This window comes from Lemur catta, chromosome 1 (assembly GCF_020740605.2).
Source record: "Lemur catta isolate mLemCat1 chromosome 1, mLemCat1.pri, whole genome shotgun sequence".
NCBI lineage: Eukaryota > Metazoa > Chordata > Mammalia > Primates > Lemuridae > Lemur > Lemur catta.
The window spans coordinates 97,490,081-97,507,522 of NC_059128.1; the positions used below are offsets into that span (position 1 = coordinate 97,490,081).

The 17,442-nt window shown below is 34.7% G+C and overlaps 1 protein-coding gene across 4 annotated transcripts in view; it reads left to right on the forward strand.

Annotated features, from left to right (window-relative positions):
- The window catches only part of MAP2K5 (mitogen-activated protein kinase kinase 5), a 243,271-nt gene that overhangs the window by 65,017 nt on the left and 160,812 nt on the right, over positions 1–17,442 (forward strand). For all 4 annotated transcript variants that reach the window (XM_045541676.1, XM_045541664.1, XM_045541653.1 and 1 more), the window contains exon 9: positions 12,732–12,771. In XM_045541676.1, the coding sequence (XP_045397632.1) occupies positions 12,732–12,771 (40 nt within the window). The remainder of the gene's footprint in view (positions 1–12,731; positions 12,772–17,442) is intronic.

Sequence of the window (17,442 nt, forward strand, 5' to 3'; positions counted from 1 at the left end):
ATCATCTTTTACTTTTAATTTTTTAGGCTTCAGTATACCAATCAATAGGTGATTGAAACTGATTAAAACTTATCCAACCAGCTGCCTATGGCAGTTTAATTAGAAGCTGGATGATTCTTAAATTAAAGTTGTCTTATTTTCATTGCATAGCCATCTTCCAGAAGAGTAAAGGACTAATAGGGCTGAAAACTTAAGTTTGGCTTTGTTAAGATATCTCACAAATGTTAAATCACTCAATAGCTATTCCTAAAATAATTAAACATGTATTCAGAGGCTTTGCCTTTATGGAGATGAAAAGTAATAATAAGTTTACTTGCCAACCGAGGAATTTTTTTTTCTTTCAGGCATGGGGATAACCTATCATATAATGATATATGTGAAAGTCCAGCTGTTTGTGATATGTATCTTATTTCATAAACAAGATGAATTCTTGAGCTTATTTTTTAAACACTGTGGTCAGGATGAAACGAGCCATCGTGATATCCATGATATCCTGTGCATCTCCCCCCTGGAAAACAGCTTTGAATTTGTATGTTTTATTCTGTTTTGAAGTCTTGATTAAAATAAATCTCCATCAAATGAAAACAGATATTTTCATTTAAGTCCATATTGTGGGCAAGATTAGAAGAGATTTTTTCCTTCTCCTTCACCCCCTGGGAAGCTTCCCTATACTCATTTTATCTAGTGTGGGACAATTTTTTGAGTTTTTAATGGAAATGGGTTAATATTTCTGTCATAGGGGACATATTACATCTGGTATTACAGGGAAGAAGGGAATAAATGGCTCACTTTTCAGAGGTGCATTTACTCTTTGACCCACTAGGGTACTATTTAGTGTTCTAGAAGAGGTAATTTAGTAAATTGTACCCCAGTGGCCTAAAAAAGTTGATGCAACTCTGAAAAGTGAGTCATTCAATCGATTTTCCCTATTGCTTTTTAAAAATCAGCACTGGCTATGTCCAGAGAACCTTGAAGCCAACTGAAATTAGAGGATCTAGAATTAACTAGTTTATGTTCACACAAAGCTTATTCGGACATGTACTGGATTTGACTTCAGAGGACCCAAATCCACTTCCTACTCCAATGCTTATCAGATAGGAATCTTCAAGCAGTCATTAATCTCACCAAGCCTTGGTTTCCTTATCTATAAAATGGGGATAATAATAGTACTTATCTCACAAATTTTTGTTCAAATCAAATAGCTTCCCTGTGTGAAAAATGTCTTATAAAGTACAATAGAATATTAATTATTAATTGAAGAAGGTTTTCTGAAGTAGCCATTTTTTTGTGTCTGATTTTGGAAAGTGATTTATTGTTAATTTTCTAAGAAACTGTGAGCAGAGATTACATGGTAATCAAGCCATTTCAGGAGAGAGTTTCCTAGCTCGTTAATCCTCAAGATATTTTTTTCTACATGTATTGCCTAACTATTCCATTTCTTTCTTTCATTCTCATCATTAGGCTTTATATCTCTTGCCTCTCTGTTTTGCCCATTACATTCTTTTAGAACCTTTGATCCAAGAGATCACTATGACTGTAGCTTCCTCGATCTCAAAGATATTTAGGCCATATATTAAAAGACATTACTCTAGTTGATGTGGGGAGACCACATCAACTTATGGAAGAAATATGGAGGCAGTCATGACCACATTAACTCTGAGGCAAGTGTGGGAGTAAAAAGGGGTATATAGCCACAATAAATAGAAGAATGAGGAAATGATAAAATGTAGAGTTGCAGTAACTTTTCTTTGAAAATCTTTCTAACCTAGCCAAGTTCCCCATATCATACATTAAGTTGATTTATGAGCCCTGTGTATAATCCTTATCTTAAAATTAGTATCTGTGACCTAATAACATGTTTGATTTGACACTTAAACAGTTTGTTAACTACAGATTATTTTGCAATCAGTAGTCAAGCATCTGTAATGGGTTTTTAGACAGAAGGAAGGTTGGCATAGACCACTATTTGAACTAGTACAGTTTATATAAAAGCTTCTTTTTACAACTGCTGTTTACTTTGGATTTCCTGTTTTAACAGCTAGAGCCTGGCTGTGTTTATCTATTATGGAAGGCAACAACTGTCAGTGTTGCTTTCCCTGAAACTATCTGAATGTTTTCTGTGGATGGCTATTTTAGTATGTGACAATACTCAAAATTCCAAAGCTTGACCGTTAGTCCTAAACATATTAGTAAAATCCACTCCTAAAAAAACCTAACAAGTGAACAAATCTCTAAAAATACCAAGCAATAAAACAGATTTTTTGTTAGTTAAACCACAGCTAGTTTACATTTGATTACCGAAAATATGTCATTGCATTAAAAGATGACACTCAGAAGAGTTTTAAAGTTAATCTCAAGATAGCAAAAGATTTTGTTTTGTTTCTGTATTTGTATATTCATGTGCATTTATATGCTTGACTTCTATGTGGCAAAGAAGTATTCTGCTTATTTTGCATTTGCTTCAGAATTATTCAGCCTTACAATCTTTTGGACTAATGTATTTATTACAGTCAACTCTCAGGTTCCTTGTTTTTTATAGGAGATTCAAAGTCTCATGTAGGTATCTCTTCATAGTGGTGCCTTTAGCCCTCTTGATTTCTACCATCTCCTTTCTTTTTGTTCTAGTTTTCTTTAATGCCAATACTATAAAGTCTTTGAAATGGAAAAACTTCTAAGTTGAAGAAAGACTTCTATCTTGTTATTAAAAATTTACATAAAAGCAGAGTTAGCTTTTTTTGGGTAAATAAATAAAAGTCATTTAAAGAATGAGGAAATACCGTAAGTATGGAAACTGATGATCCTACATCACATTGGCTTTAAGAAATACCATATTTTTATTTTTTGTTTTTTAAATATTTTATAGAGACAGGGTCTCACTATTGCCCAGGCTAGTCTTGAACTCCTGGGCTCAAGTGATCCTCCCGCCTCAGCCTCACAAAGTGTTAGGTTTACAGCATGAGCCACCATGTCTGGCCAAATACCATATTTTTTTTTGATAAGGAATAGATTTAATAATTGAGTCTGAGTGTGACCAACTCTTAACTTTCTGTGCTAATGAGAATTCAGAATTACATTTTAGACAATGGAAATCCCAAACTTTTTGTCATAATGAATCAGATCTCAGAGAGCTTTTTTTTACGGTGTCTTTTTGCCCCTAGTAGACATCCGGGAGTCCTAGGGCATTCAAAGAACAGAGTCAAAGAACCCAGGATATCCCACAAGCTGTGAAATCTTTGTATGAAAAACAAAGAACTGATTTTATTATTTGGGAGAGCCATGGCTATTTCTGCAGTGAGTTAATAACAAATGCTTTTGTTTGTAAATTTTATTTATTTTAAAATAGCCTTTGATCATCTTTCTTGTCTCCTACGTGTCCTCTAACACTGCGGTCCCCAACTCCCCATGGCCTGTTAAGAACCGGGCCCCACAGCAGAAAGTGAGCAGTGGCCAGTGAGCAAAGCTTCATCTGTATTTATAGCTGCTTGTCATCACTGGCATTACCGCCTGAGCTCTGCCTCCTGTCAGATCAACAGCAGCATTAGATTCTCATTGGAGTGGGAACCCTACTAAACTGTGCGTGCGAGGGATCTAGGTTGTGCGCTCCTTATGAGAATCTAGTGCCTGATGATCTGAGGTGGAGCTGAGGAGGTGATGCTAGCACTGGGGAGCACCTGCAAATACAGACTACATCAGCAGAGGGGTTTGACTGCACAATAAATGTAATATGCTTGAATCATCTTGAAACCATTCCTCCTAACCACTCCCCCACCTTGTGGAAAAATTGTCTTCCCTAAAACTGGTGCCAGAAGGTTAGGGACCGCTGCTCTAAGACCCAGGGAGCAAAATAAACATTACCTTCTTTTCTGCTTGCCTAGAATGAGACCATCCCTTTCTAATTACTGGCTATTCTAAGCCAAATCCTAACTATTGCTTTCACTATTTTAGTGACTGGATTATTTCTTAGGTTTGATCCATTGGAAAAACTTTTCAACAATTGATAACACTCTATAAGTAATTCACAGGGTAATTGTGTCCCTCTTTTCACTAACGTTCTTTGAAGTATGTTATATGAGAAGTAGAACTTAAGTCAGTGGCATTTAGTTCACATGGTTTAGGAAATAAATGGCCTGCATCCTTCATAGGACAGTGACAAAACTGTTATTTCAGTGTTCCTCTTTTGCCATTGTAATAAGTTATTATGCATGCAATTACTCGAGGTATTTTCTCTAAGAGGCAAAAAAAGGGGGGGATGTTTCTGTATTCATTTTGATGACTATTTTGCCAATAAATTGACATTTATAACATATCATCAGTTGTGCTGAAATCTTAAATATTTTTAGTCAGATCATAGGTCAGCCTCCCCCAATTCTTTAATTATATCCTACCTCACAATCACTAGGGAAACACATATATTCCCTATTATAAATTCTCTCTGCTCATAATTTAAAATAATTTGATTGGAATATGTTCAGAAATTAATATACAAAATAGTGCTATACCCACAATATGCTAAAATAATAATAAAAAATAGTGCTATAGAAATTAGATGCCTACTTTAATTGTGTGAGATCATACAATCTTTATCAGAAAATATATGATCAGCTCTAGGTTATTTATTTTGTAAGCAGGAATCATCTGGGACGATTCATATTTTTTGGGTTCTCCTAGAATTTGAAATTCTAAGCATAAATAATTTCAGTAAACATTGTAAAATACAGATGCAATTGATCTTATACATGACATAAATTTGTGTGGGAGTCCATATGTTGGAATGTGAACACAGGTTGTTTCTCCCTTATGTCCTATGTGGACTTTTTAACATTTGTTTTCAAATTTTTATTTTCCTTACATTTAAAGATTCTTGCAGAAATCCAGTTTATTCTTCATAGTGATGTATTTAATAAATTCTTATTAAGATTTAGATGAAAATGAGCACATCTCTAACCTTATATATATATTATATATGTAGACTCATGTGTAATTACCAGTTGGATGTCTTTTAGGCATTTCAAGATTATCTAAAACTGAACTCTTGATTTCCTGTGAAACCTGCTCCTTCTACTGCTTTTCCCGTCTCAGCAAATGGCTTATTTGATTATTGTCAGTCAGCCTCTATTAGAAAGTAAGCTTCACGAGAGCAGGGACTTTTCCTGGTTTGTTCTCTGCTGTATCCACACTGCCCAGCATACTGCCTGACAATCAGGGGTGTGCATTAAGTATTTATTAAATATATAAATTAAGTATCTAAACTAGGAGGAGAGTGTATCATACAATGTGGTGGAGGTTGGGCATATGGTAATGAACAAAATGGATCTTGACCCTGCCCTTGGAATTTACAATAATGTAGAAGATAGAGACCCTATTTTAGGCATTTGTAATATAATTAGGTAATTAGAGTTTACAATATAGTTAAATTAACTATATACTATTGAGTTTAAATAACTATTAAAGAGAAATAATAATTTATAACAGGAACATGTGAAGGATCATAAGGCAATAGAGTTGATGCCAATGGATAAATGAAACCACAGGTAGGAAATCTGGTAGGTAGAATTTTCTTGCATTCTTTCCTAAATCCCACCTTCAACATTTATGATATCTGGAAGTAAACTCATCTCAAACCACTACCTGTATATACTCTCTCTGTAGTGGAAAGAGCACAAAGATTATATAGAGATGGACCCCGATTTGAATCCTGTATCTGCTCCTCATGAGCAGATGTTACCCTGAGTGAGTTTCCTAATACCCTGAGTCTGTTTCTGTTATCATCTATAAAATGTGACTTAAGATACATAAGTCATAGGGAAGTTAAATTAATTCTGTAGAGACCCTTAGGTATTGTGAGTTCCCCCCCTTTTGTTCCTTTTCCTTTCTCCCATCTCCTGACTACCCCATTTATTCATTAATTAATAAATATTTGTATATTTACTGTGTGCCAAATATTGTGCTAGGTACTGTATACACATTGTTGAATGAGGTAGATATGGTCTCTGCCCTCATGGAGCTTAAAAGTACAGGGTATATAGTCTAAGGCTGACTAGGTAAAGTTCCCCTGTTTGTGTTGGTGAATATGGCTACAATACTCCCATCATCTTAGCTTGAAATTTTAGATTCATCTTTCTGTTCCCCGTGTTTCATAAATTCTCTCTGATCAAAGAAGGTCTTTTGCGTGTTTCCCCTTTCCCATGTGTGCTGTTACTACCCAGGTTCATGTTGTTAACACCTCTTGCCTTGACTACTGTAACAAGCTTTCTAAGTGCTCTTGCTTTGTCTTCCTTTCCAGTGGTAGACTGATAATCTGCAGCCAGAGTAATGGTTTTAAAGTTAAGGTCTGAACATATCACTATCCTGTCTAAAAACCTTCAATGACTTTGTATTGGCCAGCAAATTGAGTACAGCAAACTTTCATCATCAGTAATAAAAGACAATGGAACAGCATTCTCAAAAGTTTGAGAAAAAAATAATTTTCTCAGTTACACTGTCATTCCAGAGTGAGTGTAAAGTAAATGAATAAGATGGTAGAAATAAATCCAAATATATCAGTAATTACAATAAATATTAGTGGACTAATATTGCCAGTTAATAGGTTACTTAGATTAAATTTTTAAAAATATAGCTATGTGCTCTTTTAGACTATTTAAGGAGAAATTCCTAGAACACAAAGACACAGCAAAGTTGAAAGGAAAAGGATGGGGAAAAGATACCTGGCAAAAACCAATCAAAGGAAAACTGCTGTGGTTCTATTAATATAAGACAAAATAGATTTTAAGGCAGAAAGTATTATTAGGGAAATGTAATGGGAATAAAAATATTTACAACTGAACAATAAAGAAATACTATCTTTGAAAACTGGCCGGGCGCAGTGGCTCACGCCTGTAATCCTAGCCCTCTGGGAGGCCGAGGCGGGTGGATCACTCGAGGTCAGGAGTTCGAGACCAGCCTGAGTGAGACCCCGTCTCTACTAAAAAAAAAATAGAAATAAATTATCTGGACAACTAAAAATATATATAGAAAAAATTAGCCGGGCATGGTGGCACATGCCTGTAGTCCCAGCTACTCGGGAGACTGAGGCAGTAGGATCGTTTAAGTCCAGGAGTTTGAGGTTTCTGTGAACTAGGCTGATGCCACGGCACTCATTCTAGCCCGGGCAACAAAGTGAGACTCTGTCTCAAAAAAAAAAAAAAGAAAGAAAACTTATGAGATGCATCAAAGTCATACTTAAAGGTTAGTCTTATATACATTTATTAGAAAAGAATACCTAGATATTAATAGGCTTGGCATCTAACCCAAGAAATTAAAAAGTAGAAGGACAAGGGAGTAAACCCAAAGAAAATGGAAGGAAAGAAATACTAAGGAACAAAAGTTAATGAAATAAAAATTCAAGAAACAATTCAACAAAACCAGAAGATGGTTCCTTGGAAAAATTTATCAAATGGAGAGGAGACATAAATAAGAAAATTAGGAATAAAAATGGGCACATAATTCTAGACAGAGCAGAGATTTTAAAAATTAGAGGATACATTGAGTAACTTTATGACAGTAAATTTAATTTGAAAGCAGACAAAATGGACAATTTCCTAGAAAAACTTAATGAAACTCTCTTAAGAAAAATAAAAAAACAAACCCATAACAATTAAGAAAATTTATTCATTCAAATATATAACAAATATTTATAAAATGTGCCCAACATAGTTTTAGGCACTGGAGGTAATAGTGAACAAAAAACCAAAAGTCTGTATTTTCATAGAGCTTGCTTTCTTGTGGTGGGAGACATAATAAATTAACAAACTGTGTAGGATATTGATAATTCTATGAAGAATAAAGAAAGTGAAGGGAGAGTGGGCTGTTTTATGTAGGAAAGTCAAAGAAGTTATATTGGACCTGAAAAAAGTGATGGAGCAAGCCAAGTGGATATCAGGGAAAGTGGTCCAGGCATCAGGAATAGGTGCAAAGGCCCTGAGGCAGGAGCATGTTTGGAGGAGCAAAATGAGTATTGTGGATAAGGGAGATTGGCAGAAACAGAAATCAGTGAGGTAACCAGGGGCCAGATCATGAAATCCTTGTAAGGACTTTTGATTCAGGTTAGAAATTTACCTATGAAATGGGGGATTATAATAACTTCTCATAAGATTATAGAATTAAGTAAGTATATATGGAATTTTTTATTTTTTATTATTATTATTTTTTTATTTCAGCTCATCATGGGGGTACATAAGTTCAGGTTATATACATTGTCCATGTCCTGCCCATCCCCCCGAGTCAGAGCCTCAAGCCTGTCCATTCACCAGACAGTGCGCCTGGCACTCACCATATCCAAGTGATTGATTTTTTTCAGTCCAGAAATATTTACTATTTGTCAAATATTTATTAAGTATGGAGCACCTACCATGGGCCAGTACATTGCTAAGCATAAAAAATGCAAAGTTGATTAAGAAATGGCAGTGCTCACTGCTCAGTATGGGAGAGAGACACATAAATAGGTTTTTGCAGTGGGCTAAGAGCAATAATAGAGCAACTAAAGTTTGAAGCATTGGAGAGGTGTCAAAATATTACTTTATAGCACCTCTAAGGGTGTATATTAAAGGAAGGTATGTAGGTATTTTTAGGGTAGCTTATATTTTCCTATTTATTAACTCAAGGAGAATGAAAAATTGGCCTTCTCATTTAACAACAGTGATGATCAAATGGTGTTTCTACTGAGATGAACACCTGAATGGAGCACTTATCATACCTATAGTAGGCTAGAAATAAACATGGTAAGAAATCTAAAATTTGAATCGTAGTATATTGATACTATTTCAGATGGCTGTTTTAATTTTTTGTCTTTAGAGTTCGTTCAACATGAAGTAATACTACTTGTTTACGGTTTTTAATGGTAAAAGATACATTGCAAGCTTTTGCCAGTTTGTTGTTATTAAAGCTTTGTTAGAGACTCATATGTAGAGCACATAACCTGACCCTTAGAGGATATACTCTTGCTCTTTCAGTCTATTTTAGGCAGGTTTTACTCTTAAAATATTCAGCTACTCTGAAAACTTCTTAGCTTCCTAACATTTAACGCATGTTTACTGAGTACCAGTTTCTTTCCTCAGTATTATCTCTTTGGATCCTCACGACTTTATCAGGTAGGCACTGCTTTCCCTATTCCAGACTTGAGACAACTGAAACATGGTGAGATTTACTAACAGGTTTACATGGCTAAGAAGTGGCAGAGCTGGGGTCAGAGCCCAGGCAGTGACTTAAGAGCCCCATGCCCTTTCCTCTTCTACCTCTCAAGGATGGATTGGCGATGATTGCAAAATGCTTCCTAGCCTGGAGAGATTCGGATGTGATGGTCCTTAGGCTTATTGAAATAGGTCAGTACCTTTGTTAAGTTTTGAATTACTGGTTTCCCTGCCCTAGAATATAGTTAAGTAAAAATCAATCACATCTTTCCTTTAGGCCCTAAAATATGTATAGTCTGCTATAGTTCCAGTCTTGACTTTGCCACTGACTGTGTGAGCTTGGACAAGTTATTTAACCTGGCTTTTGGGTGTTTCTGCTGTAAAAGAAAGAGATTAGACTAGACAATTTTGTTTATTTCCTACTAGCTCAATAAATTCTCTGATTCTGTACTCTTACCAAGATTAAAGGTTGATACCAACTTCTTTGTCCATTCACCTAGAACCTATTGTTCCAAATTAAAAAAGAAAGTAAGAAAGTATGGATAGCAAATATTCTCTTGTTCTGGGCTCTTTATTATTTTAAATATTCAAAAAATTTATACGAGGCTACTAGCTTTTGCCATCCTAAAGTGTATATGTCATATGCTCAATTTTAAGGGCTGGGACTATTCCCGGAAGGCCTGTTCTGGTCACAAACAAAAGGGAACACTCAAGGAGTAAACACTGAAAATATCTCATAAAAATACTTCCTCTATGCATTCATTGGAACAGGTAATTACTGTGGCAACAGCAAACTAATTTGAAGTGTTAGCTGTTAATTAAAACATTACAGAGGTGTATAGTTGTCTTTTGGTGTAACCAGAGCCTCCATTCAAACTTCATTAATCACTTTACAGTTAATGTGTGGAGGAAGGTCAAGACAATTGAGATGCAGTATCTGTTGAAAGTAAACAAGTTCCTTTTCTCCAGGTAGAATGCCATTTGCAAAGTTAAGGGACACACTCGACTCATGCCTGGCATTGCCTTTGTCATCCGCTGCTCCTTGATGATTAAATGTTAAACTGGTGCTGTCATTGTACTGTAAACCAAACCACATAGCATCTTCATTGCTAGAAATTGAACCCAAACTTCCACGGATGAATTGGCGTGCATCATAATTAAATTATCAAGCCTCCCCTTTTAATTCACTTGGAAATAGGAGACCTTTCTTTTGGAAAAGAGATCAACTTTCTTGACAAGCCAATTAAGTTGCCAAACTGTCCAGTATGGCATGTATGTTAGACTGTCTGCTAATCATTTTCTTATTGCTGCTGCTGGTCTCAAAAGTCCAGGTGTCGCTTGTTCAAAGTAGTAACACTGATCTTTTTACAACTTTTGAATCCTGTGTATGCATTCAACTATTTGTCTTCCTATTTCAGTCCTTGGTTAGTGATTCTAATATATAATATTTTAAAAAGTTAAAATTTAAATATCTGTGATACAGAAGAGGGAAAATAATGTATCATCATTAAACCTTACATATTTTGTTACCTATATTTATGTCTAATATTTACTAAATTCCTTCAAATCACATTTCAGATTAGCTTAGTCCAACAACTTCCCTGACAGGCAGTAGAAAAATACAGTGTAAGTTTTATAAATCAATTTAGTACATGAGTTTAGATAGATCATGAATCAAATTGACTGGAAATTTACCTTTGCATTGTAAAAGGATGATGTTAAAATAGATAGTAAAGTAAGTGGTGATATGTTCTAAAACCAGTATAATATGAGGGTTCCATTCATAAAATGTGTATCACTTTATATTATACAAAGTATAAAATTTTTTTTAATTGGTTAGAGTTTTATAAGTAATAGATATACTAGGGAGGTTGTTGTTTAGACAAAATCTTTAGATACTTTAACAGGTTAAAGAATTCTTTAGTAAAGTGAACAGTTGTCACCTAAGTTTTATAACCTTACCTTTTGTTTAAATGAGATATACCTGAATTTCTGTCCAATTAATTAATATAATAAAAACTAAGTTTTTATACATTGCATAATTTGATTGACTTTTGTCCACTCAAGTAGTAAAAGCTGAATGAATAAGTTCTTATACGACTCATATATTTGGCTACATACATACACATACTGTATGTATGTGTTTTCCTAGTCTTGCCTGAATTTGTAACATTTTATATGTGAAAAATATTACAAATACCCATAAACTCAATAAAATAAACCATTTGTATAAGTCAATCACTTTCAAAACATTTGTCAGTGATTGCTCAACTCTGTAAATTTACTAAAAATTATTGAATTATACCTTTAAAATAAGTGAATTTTTATCATATGTAAATTATATCTCTGTAAAGTTGTTAAAATTTCTCAGAGGAAACAAGGAAATATTTTTGCCAAAAGAGCAGAACGTGATGTTTCTATTTCAGTTATGGTGGAGTATGTAAGTTGTGTTTATTTTTGTTTTAAGAAGTGAGCAGTTTCAGGGCCTGTTAAATATATTTTGCAACTGGGCAGGTGAGGCTGGGGAATTCCTGAGGCATTAACTTCTATTCCCCCATATTTTCGCTACCCGATTCACATCTTAACACTAGCCAGGTGAGAAAAAGAGCAATCTGATCTTGGCTAATATATAAATTGCTTTGCTGAGCAAGATTTTAGTTCTTCCAAACTAATTTGCTGTATTATACTTTTATGGGCTTGCAGTAACAATAGTTATTTATGTTATGTGGTTTGTTTTGAAGTTTTTATATAATATGAGGCAGATAATTCCTAGATAATGTTCAGAATATCCAGTCTGAATATCCAGTCTGTGTAAAGGCCACATTTCATTTAAACAGGAAAGGTCTTGATGAAGAGTATAATATTTTATTTTTATAAACCCTGTTTTCTTACTTTTTCATAAATGAATGTATTTATATTTCTTGATTTAAGTTGTAGTTATTTCAGTATATTTGATTACTTTGAGCTTGCCTCTTTTTTTTTAGGAAAAGTTGAACCAGATGCTTGAAACTTTTAACTCTGTGATTTCTTATATAAAATTTATATTGTAAGCCATAGCTAATTCTATGTTTTGAGATTATTTTGATGAAATGTAGTGATATGTATTATCTGCATATGTAATTGAAAGGAACACAAGCAAAACCTACCATTTTACGTGGCTCTGTGCAGTGCTTACCATAGGGCTACAGAGGACCCACACACACAGTGGCAGTCATAAGGGATCTGGAGCCAAAAGACCTGGGTTTGAGGTCTCATTCCACTACTACTCACTTTGTGCCAGTGGGCAAACTTCTTAACTTCTCTATGCTTCAGAGTTCTCATCTATAAAAGGAGGATAATAATATATTATCATTACCTCAGAGGGTTATTTTAAAGCAATGTATAATCAATCCCTTTGTAAACCACTAAGCTCCATAGAAATATAAATAACTAATGTTATTAGTGTTCTTTGAAAGTACCGTGTTTCCCATTGCTCCAGAAATGTTTGGATTTACATTTATATCCTTAACCATTTTGTAGATTGTTTAGTGATCTCGAGTAATTTTGTTATTTTTTTTCTTCCCGTAGAGCATATCATGTCCCAAGTGGGAAAATATTAGCTGTAAAGGTAAGCACTGGATACATTTTATGACATTATTGATGCTCACCACTTTCCTTTCCTCTGTTAGCTTGAGTCACAGGTATTGTCAAAGAGGAGATGAAATGCTTTAAGGTTTGGATGGTAGATAGGGGAAGCTGTGACCCTGGGGTGACATTCAGATACCTGAAAATACTTTAAGGATGCCTTAAAATGGTCATTTGTAAGGTCCTGGCATTGTAATTCTTCTCACCAAGAAGAGAACACTTCTTTCTGTGTTTCCTGCTAAGTGGCATCACTGTCTTCCTAGTCATGCAGCTCAAAACCTTTGTAGTCATGCATTTCTTTTCCTCCTTTGTATACCACATCCTGTAAATTGCCGTATCTTATTAGAAATTTTACCTGAAATGTATCTGTTTGTCTCTTTCTATTCTCATCCCCATTGCCATCGCTTTGGATCAGGCTCACATTACCCACAGTTGGACTTTTGAAATAACTTCCTCACTGTACTTTCAGTCTTTTTCTTTTCTCATGTACCTTTTGAGAAGTGGAATCACACATGACCGTGTAACTATCTTGCCCACCCCATCCTCAGTTGTGTACAACATAAAGCCCAAGATGTCTGCTGCGTTTCTGACTCCTTATGGTATCCTGAAATACCCAAGCGGTACACCTACCAGTAGAGTCATGCTACACATAACTCAGAGATGTTCTAGACAGTTGCCTAAGATGCTCCTTACTTGTTCCAATCCTGTTCATAATCCATACCCTATCTCTGCCCAACTGCAAGGTCTCAGTCCTGCCACACCACTTCATATTTAATCTCTGTCACTGGCTGCTGGTGCTTGATCTTCCCATCATCTTTAATCTCAGATTTCCCTCATGCACTTTGTCTTGGATTGCACCTCTGACTGGACTCTTTACTACCTCCATTCCTAACCCCATAGAACTTTACTTACAACACTGGGCTTAGCTAACAAACTGGTCAGGCCTGCTTTGCTCCCTTCCCTCCCCACAGATTGGTCATTCCCTCCACATTTTGGCCCCCACCTGCCCTTACAGACATGCCCTCTGCTTTACCAGTCTGTTATAGCCTTCATCTTCAGTCTCTGGGACTTTAGAAATGAAAGCTTTTATTTTTTGAGTGACTACTATATACCAGGTATTACGCTAGGTATTATATAACTATTATCTTTAATCCTTAAAACTACAAAGTAAGCCTATTTTAAATTTGAAGAAACTGAAATTCAGAAAGCTGAATGTCCAAATTTACACTGTTGGAAAAGGCAGAACCAGGATTTAAAATGAAGTACGTCTAACTCCAAAGCCCATGTCCTCTACTACACCACGCAGCCTTTATACTGCTACTGCTTATCTCTCTGAGTTCCATCTATCTTTTTAAGGTTCATCTCCAAGATGCCTTCTTAGCTATTCACAGTGATGAATTTATTCTCTTTCCATAGTATATATTTCTGCATCTTTTTCTTATCTAGGAAATGAAGAATAACAGCAGTGAAATTACAATTGGTTATACCTTTAGTAAGGTTAGAGAAAAACTAAGGCTCAGATCTTCTGACTGCTAGTGCAATCCAGAGTTCTTCTGTATCACACCTAATACAGCACTTAGAATGTGTTATGTGGCATTATGAAGTCTAGTTTTTATAAGTTAAATAGCTTGTGGTGAGGAGGTACAACAGAGCTCCCTTTGCGATGTTTTCTTTGACACTCCAACCAAACTAGTTCTTTAGAATTGTAGAACTGGAAGAGACCTTAGAGATCATCTGTTGTAGCCCCCACATTTTACAGAGAAGGAAACTGAAGTCCAGAGAGTTTTTAAGGTAGGCACTGTGGAGGCAAGACTCCCTCCCAGTCTTTCTCTGAGCTTACCCAGTGCAGTTCTGTCATACCTCCTTAGCATTCACAGAGTGCAGCTCTATTGTACCACCTTGGTGCTTGCCGAATGTAGCTCTGTTTTACCACCTTGGTGCTCACCGAGCACAGCCCTTTTGTACCATCTGGGCATTGTGTTGTCTTTTCTATACTTCCTGAACTCCCTTTTCACTAAGAGAACACCTCTACCAACTTGAGCACTATTTTTCTATCTATTGAGTTACTTGTTTTTTCCTTTGATGTGAAAAATCTTAGATTGTTAATGTTGATATATTTATTTAAAGACAATCAACTCTTGGTTATTTATTTTAAGAGAAGGGCATGCTGATACAAATCATCCAAAAAGCTATCATTTGGTCTTGCAAGTACCTTATTAATTTTACATAATTTCATATATTTTGAATTATGTTTAATGTAGACTAATATTAAATTCTTGTGCTTGAGTACCTAGCTGGGTATAGCAAGGGACCAACAACTATTTCTGGAAAGGATTAAAGGCAATTTTAAAGAAAGGACTTATTTATAAAATAGCTATTAAAGTAGAGACTTCGGCAAATGAAAATAATTGGGATTTACAAATATACTGTTTACTAGACTTGACATTAAACTGGGCTTTAGAGCAAGGACTGTCTTATATCCCTAGAGTCTGCAAAATCACGTTTTAGATGCTTAAACTGAGATAAATGATTTAAGAATAGGTATGATTATTGTGAATAAACTTTTTGTTTAGCCTTGAACTTGGTAGCCTAGGAACTGTGTAGCTTATATAACAGTTATAATCTAAGAAAAAGAAATGCACTATTTCTTCAAAACAGGCAGAATTTTTCATTAATTTTTAGAAGTGTGTCATTTAGTTTCCAAATATTTGGAGATTTTTGAGATATCTTTCCCTTAATGATTTCTAATTTAATTCTGTTATGGTCAAAGAACACACTTTGTATAATTGGAATTGTTTTAAATTTATTGAAACTTACTTTATGGCCCAGAATATGCTCTATCTTGGTAAATGTTCCCTCAGCACATGAAAAGAATTTATAGTCCATTGTGTAGGGTGTTGTATAAATGTCAGTTAGATCAAGTTTGCTCATAATATTCTTCAGATCTTCTGTATCTTTAATGATTTTTATCTACTTGTTCTGTCAATTATTGAAAGAGGGGTGTTAAAATTTCCAACAATAATTGTGGCTTACCCTTCTATTATTTTTTACTTCGTGGTTTTTGGAGATGTATTCTCTAAGTGCATTTAGAGTTGTTATGTCCTCTTAATGAATTGGCCCCTTTATCATTATGAAATGATCCTCTTTATCCGTGGTAATATTCCTTGCTCTCAAATTTGTACTGTCTGATATTAATATAGGCACTTCAGCTTTATTTTGACTAGTGTTAGCATGATACAGCCTTTCACTTTTAACCTATTGTGTCTTTATATTTGAAGTAGATTTCTTGTACACAGCATATAGTTGAGTCTTGCTTTTTAATCTAATCTGATGATCTTTGCTTTTTAATTGGGGTGTTGAGACCATTTACATTTCAACTGATTGTTGATATGGTTGAATTCAATCTGTCATTTTGCTGTTTATTTGCTCTTTGTTCTGCCTGTATACTGTGCCCTTATTTTCAGTGGTTGCTTTAGAGTTTGTGTTATACATTTTTAACTTTTCATAGTCTCCCTATATAAATAATATTTTACTACTTTATCTGTAGTCTAAGAACCTAACAATAGTATATTTTCAGTTCCCTCATCTCAGCCTTTGTGTTATTATCATATATTTTACATCCTCATATGTTACATACCCCAAAATACATTATTACTATTTTTACTTTAGATAGTTATTTATTTTTAAAGACATTTAAGTGGTAAAAGAAAAGTTGTATTTTATACTTATCCATGTATTTGCTGATTACAGTGCTCTTCGTTTGTGTAATTCAGATTTCCATCTGGTATTATTTTCCTTCTGTCTGAAGAGCTTCCTTACTTTTGTATTCCTTACAGTGCAGGTCTCTTGATAATGAATTCTTTCAGCTTTTGTAAATCTGAAAAAGTGTATATTTCACTTCCATTTTGGAAGATATTTTTTTTGCTGAATATAGAATTCTAGGTTGCATTTTCTCGCTTGCATTCTTTCCAGCGAGAAGTTTACTGTCTTTTTAAATCTTTGTTCCTCTGTACATTAGAACTTGCTTCTTTTGCTTCTTCTCTGGTTGCTTTCAAAATTTTTTCTTTATTGTTGGTCTTAAACAGTTTAATTATGATGAGCTTTGATGTAATTTTCTTCATGATTCATGTTTTTGGGGTTTGTTGAGATTCTTGGATCTGTAGGTTTTTTTAGTCTTCATCTAATTTGGAAAAATTAGCCATTATTTTTTCAGTTATTCTCCCCACCTTTGGGAACTTCAGCTGCAAATGTATTAGATCATTTGAAGTTGTCCCACAGTAAAATGATGCTGTGTTGTTTGTTTGTTTTAGTTTTTTTTCCTATGTTTCATTTTGGATAGTTTCTATTGCTGTGTCTTCGAATTCACTGATCTTTTCTTCTGCATTTGCTAATTTATTAATCCTGTCCAGTGTATTTCAGACACTGTCCTTTTTTATCCCTAGAAGTTTAGATGGCCTTTTTTTATACTTCCATGTTTATAGTTAACATGGTCAATCTGTCCTCCACCTCCTTCAATGTATATTATATAGTTATGACAACTGAATTAATGCCCTTATCTACTAATTCTATCATATGTGTCATTTCTGGGTCAGTTTTGACTAATTCCTTCTTCTCATTTTGGGTTATATTTTTTGCCTTTTTCATACCTTATGAT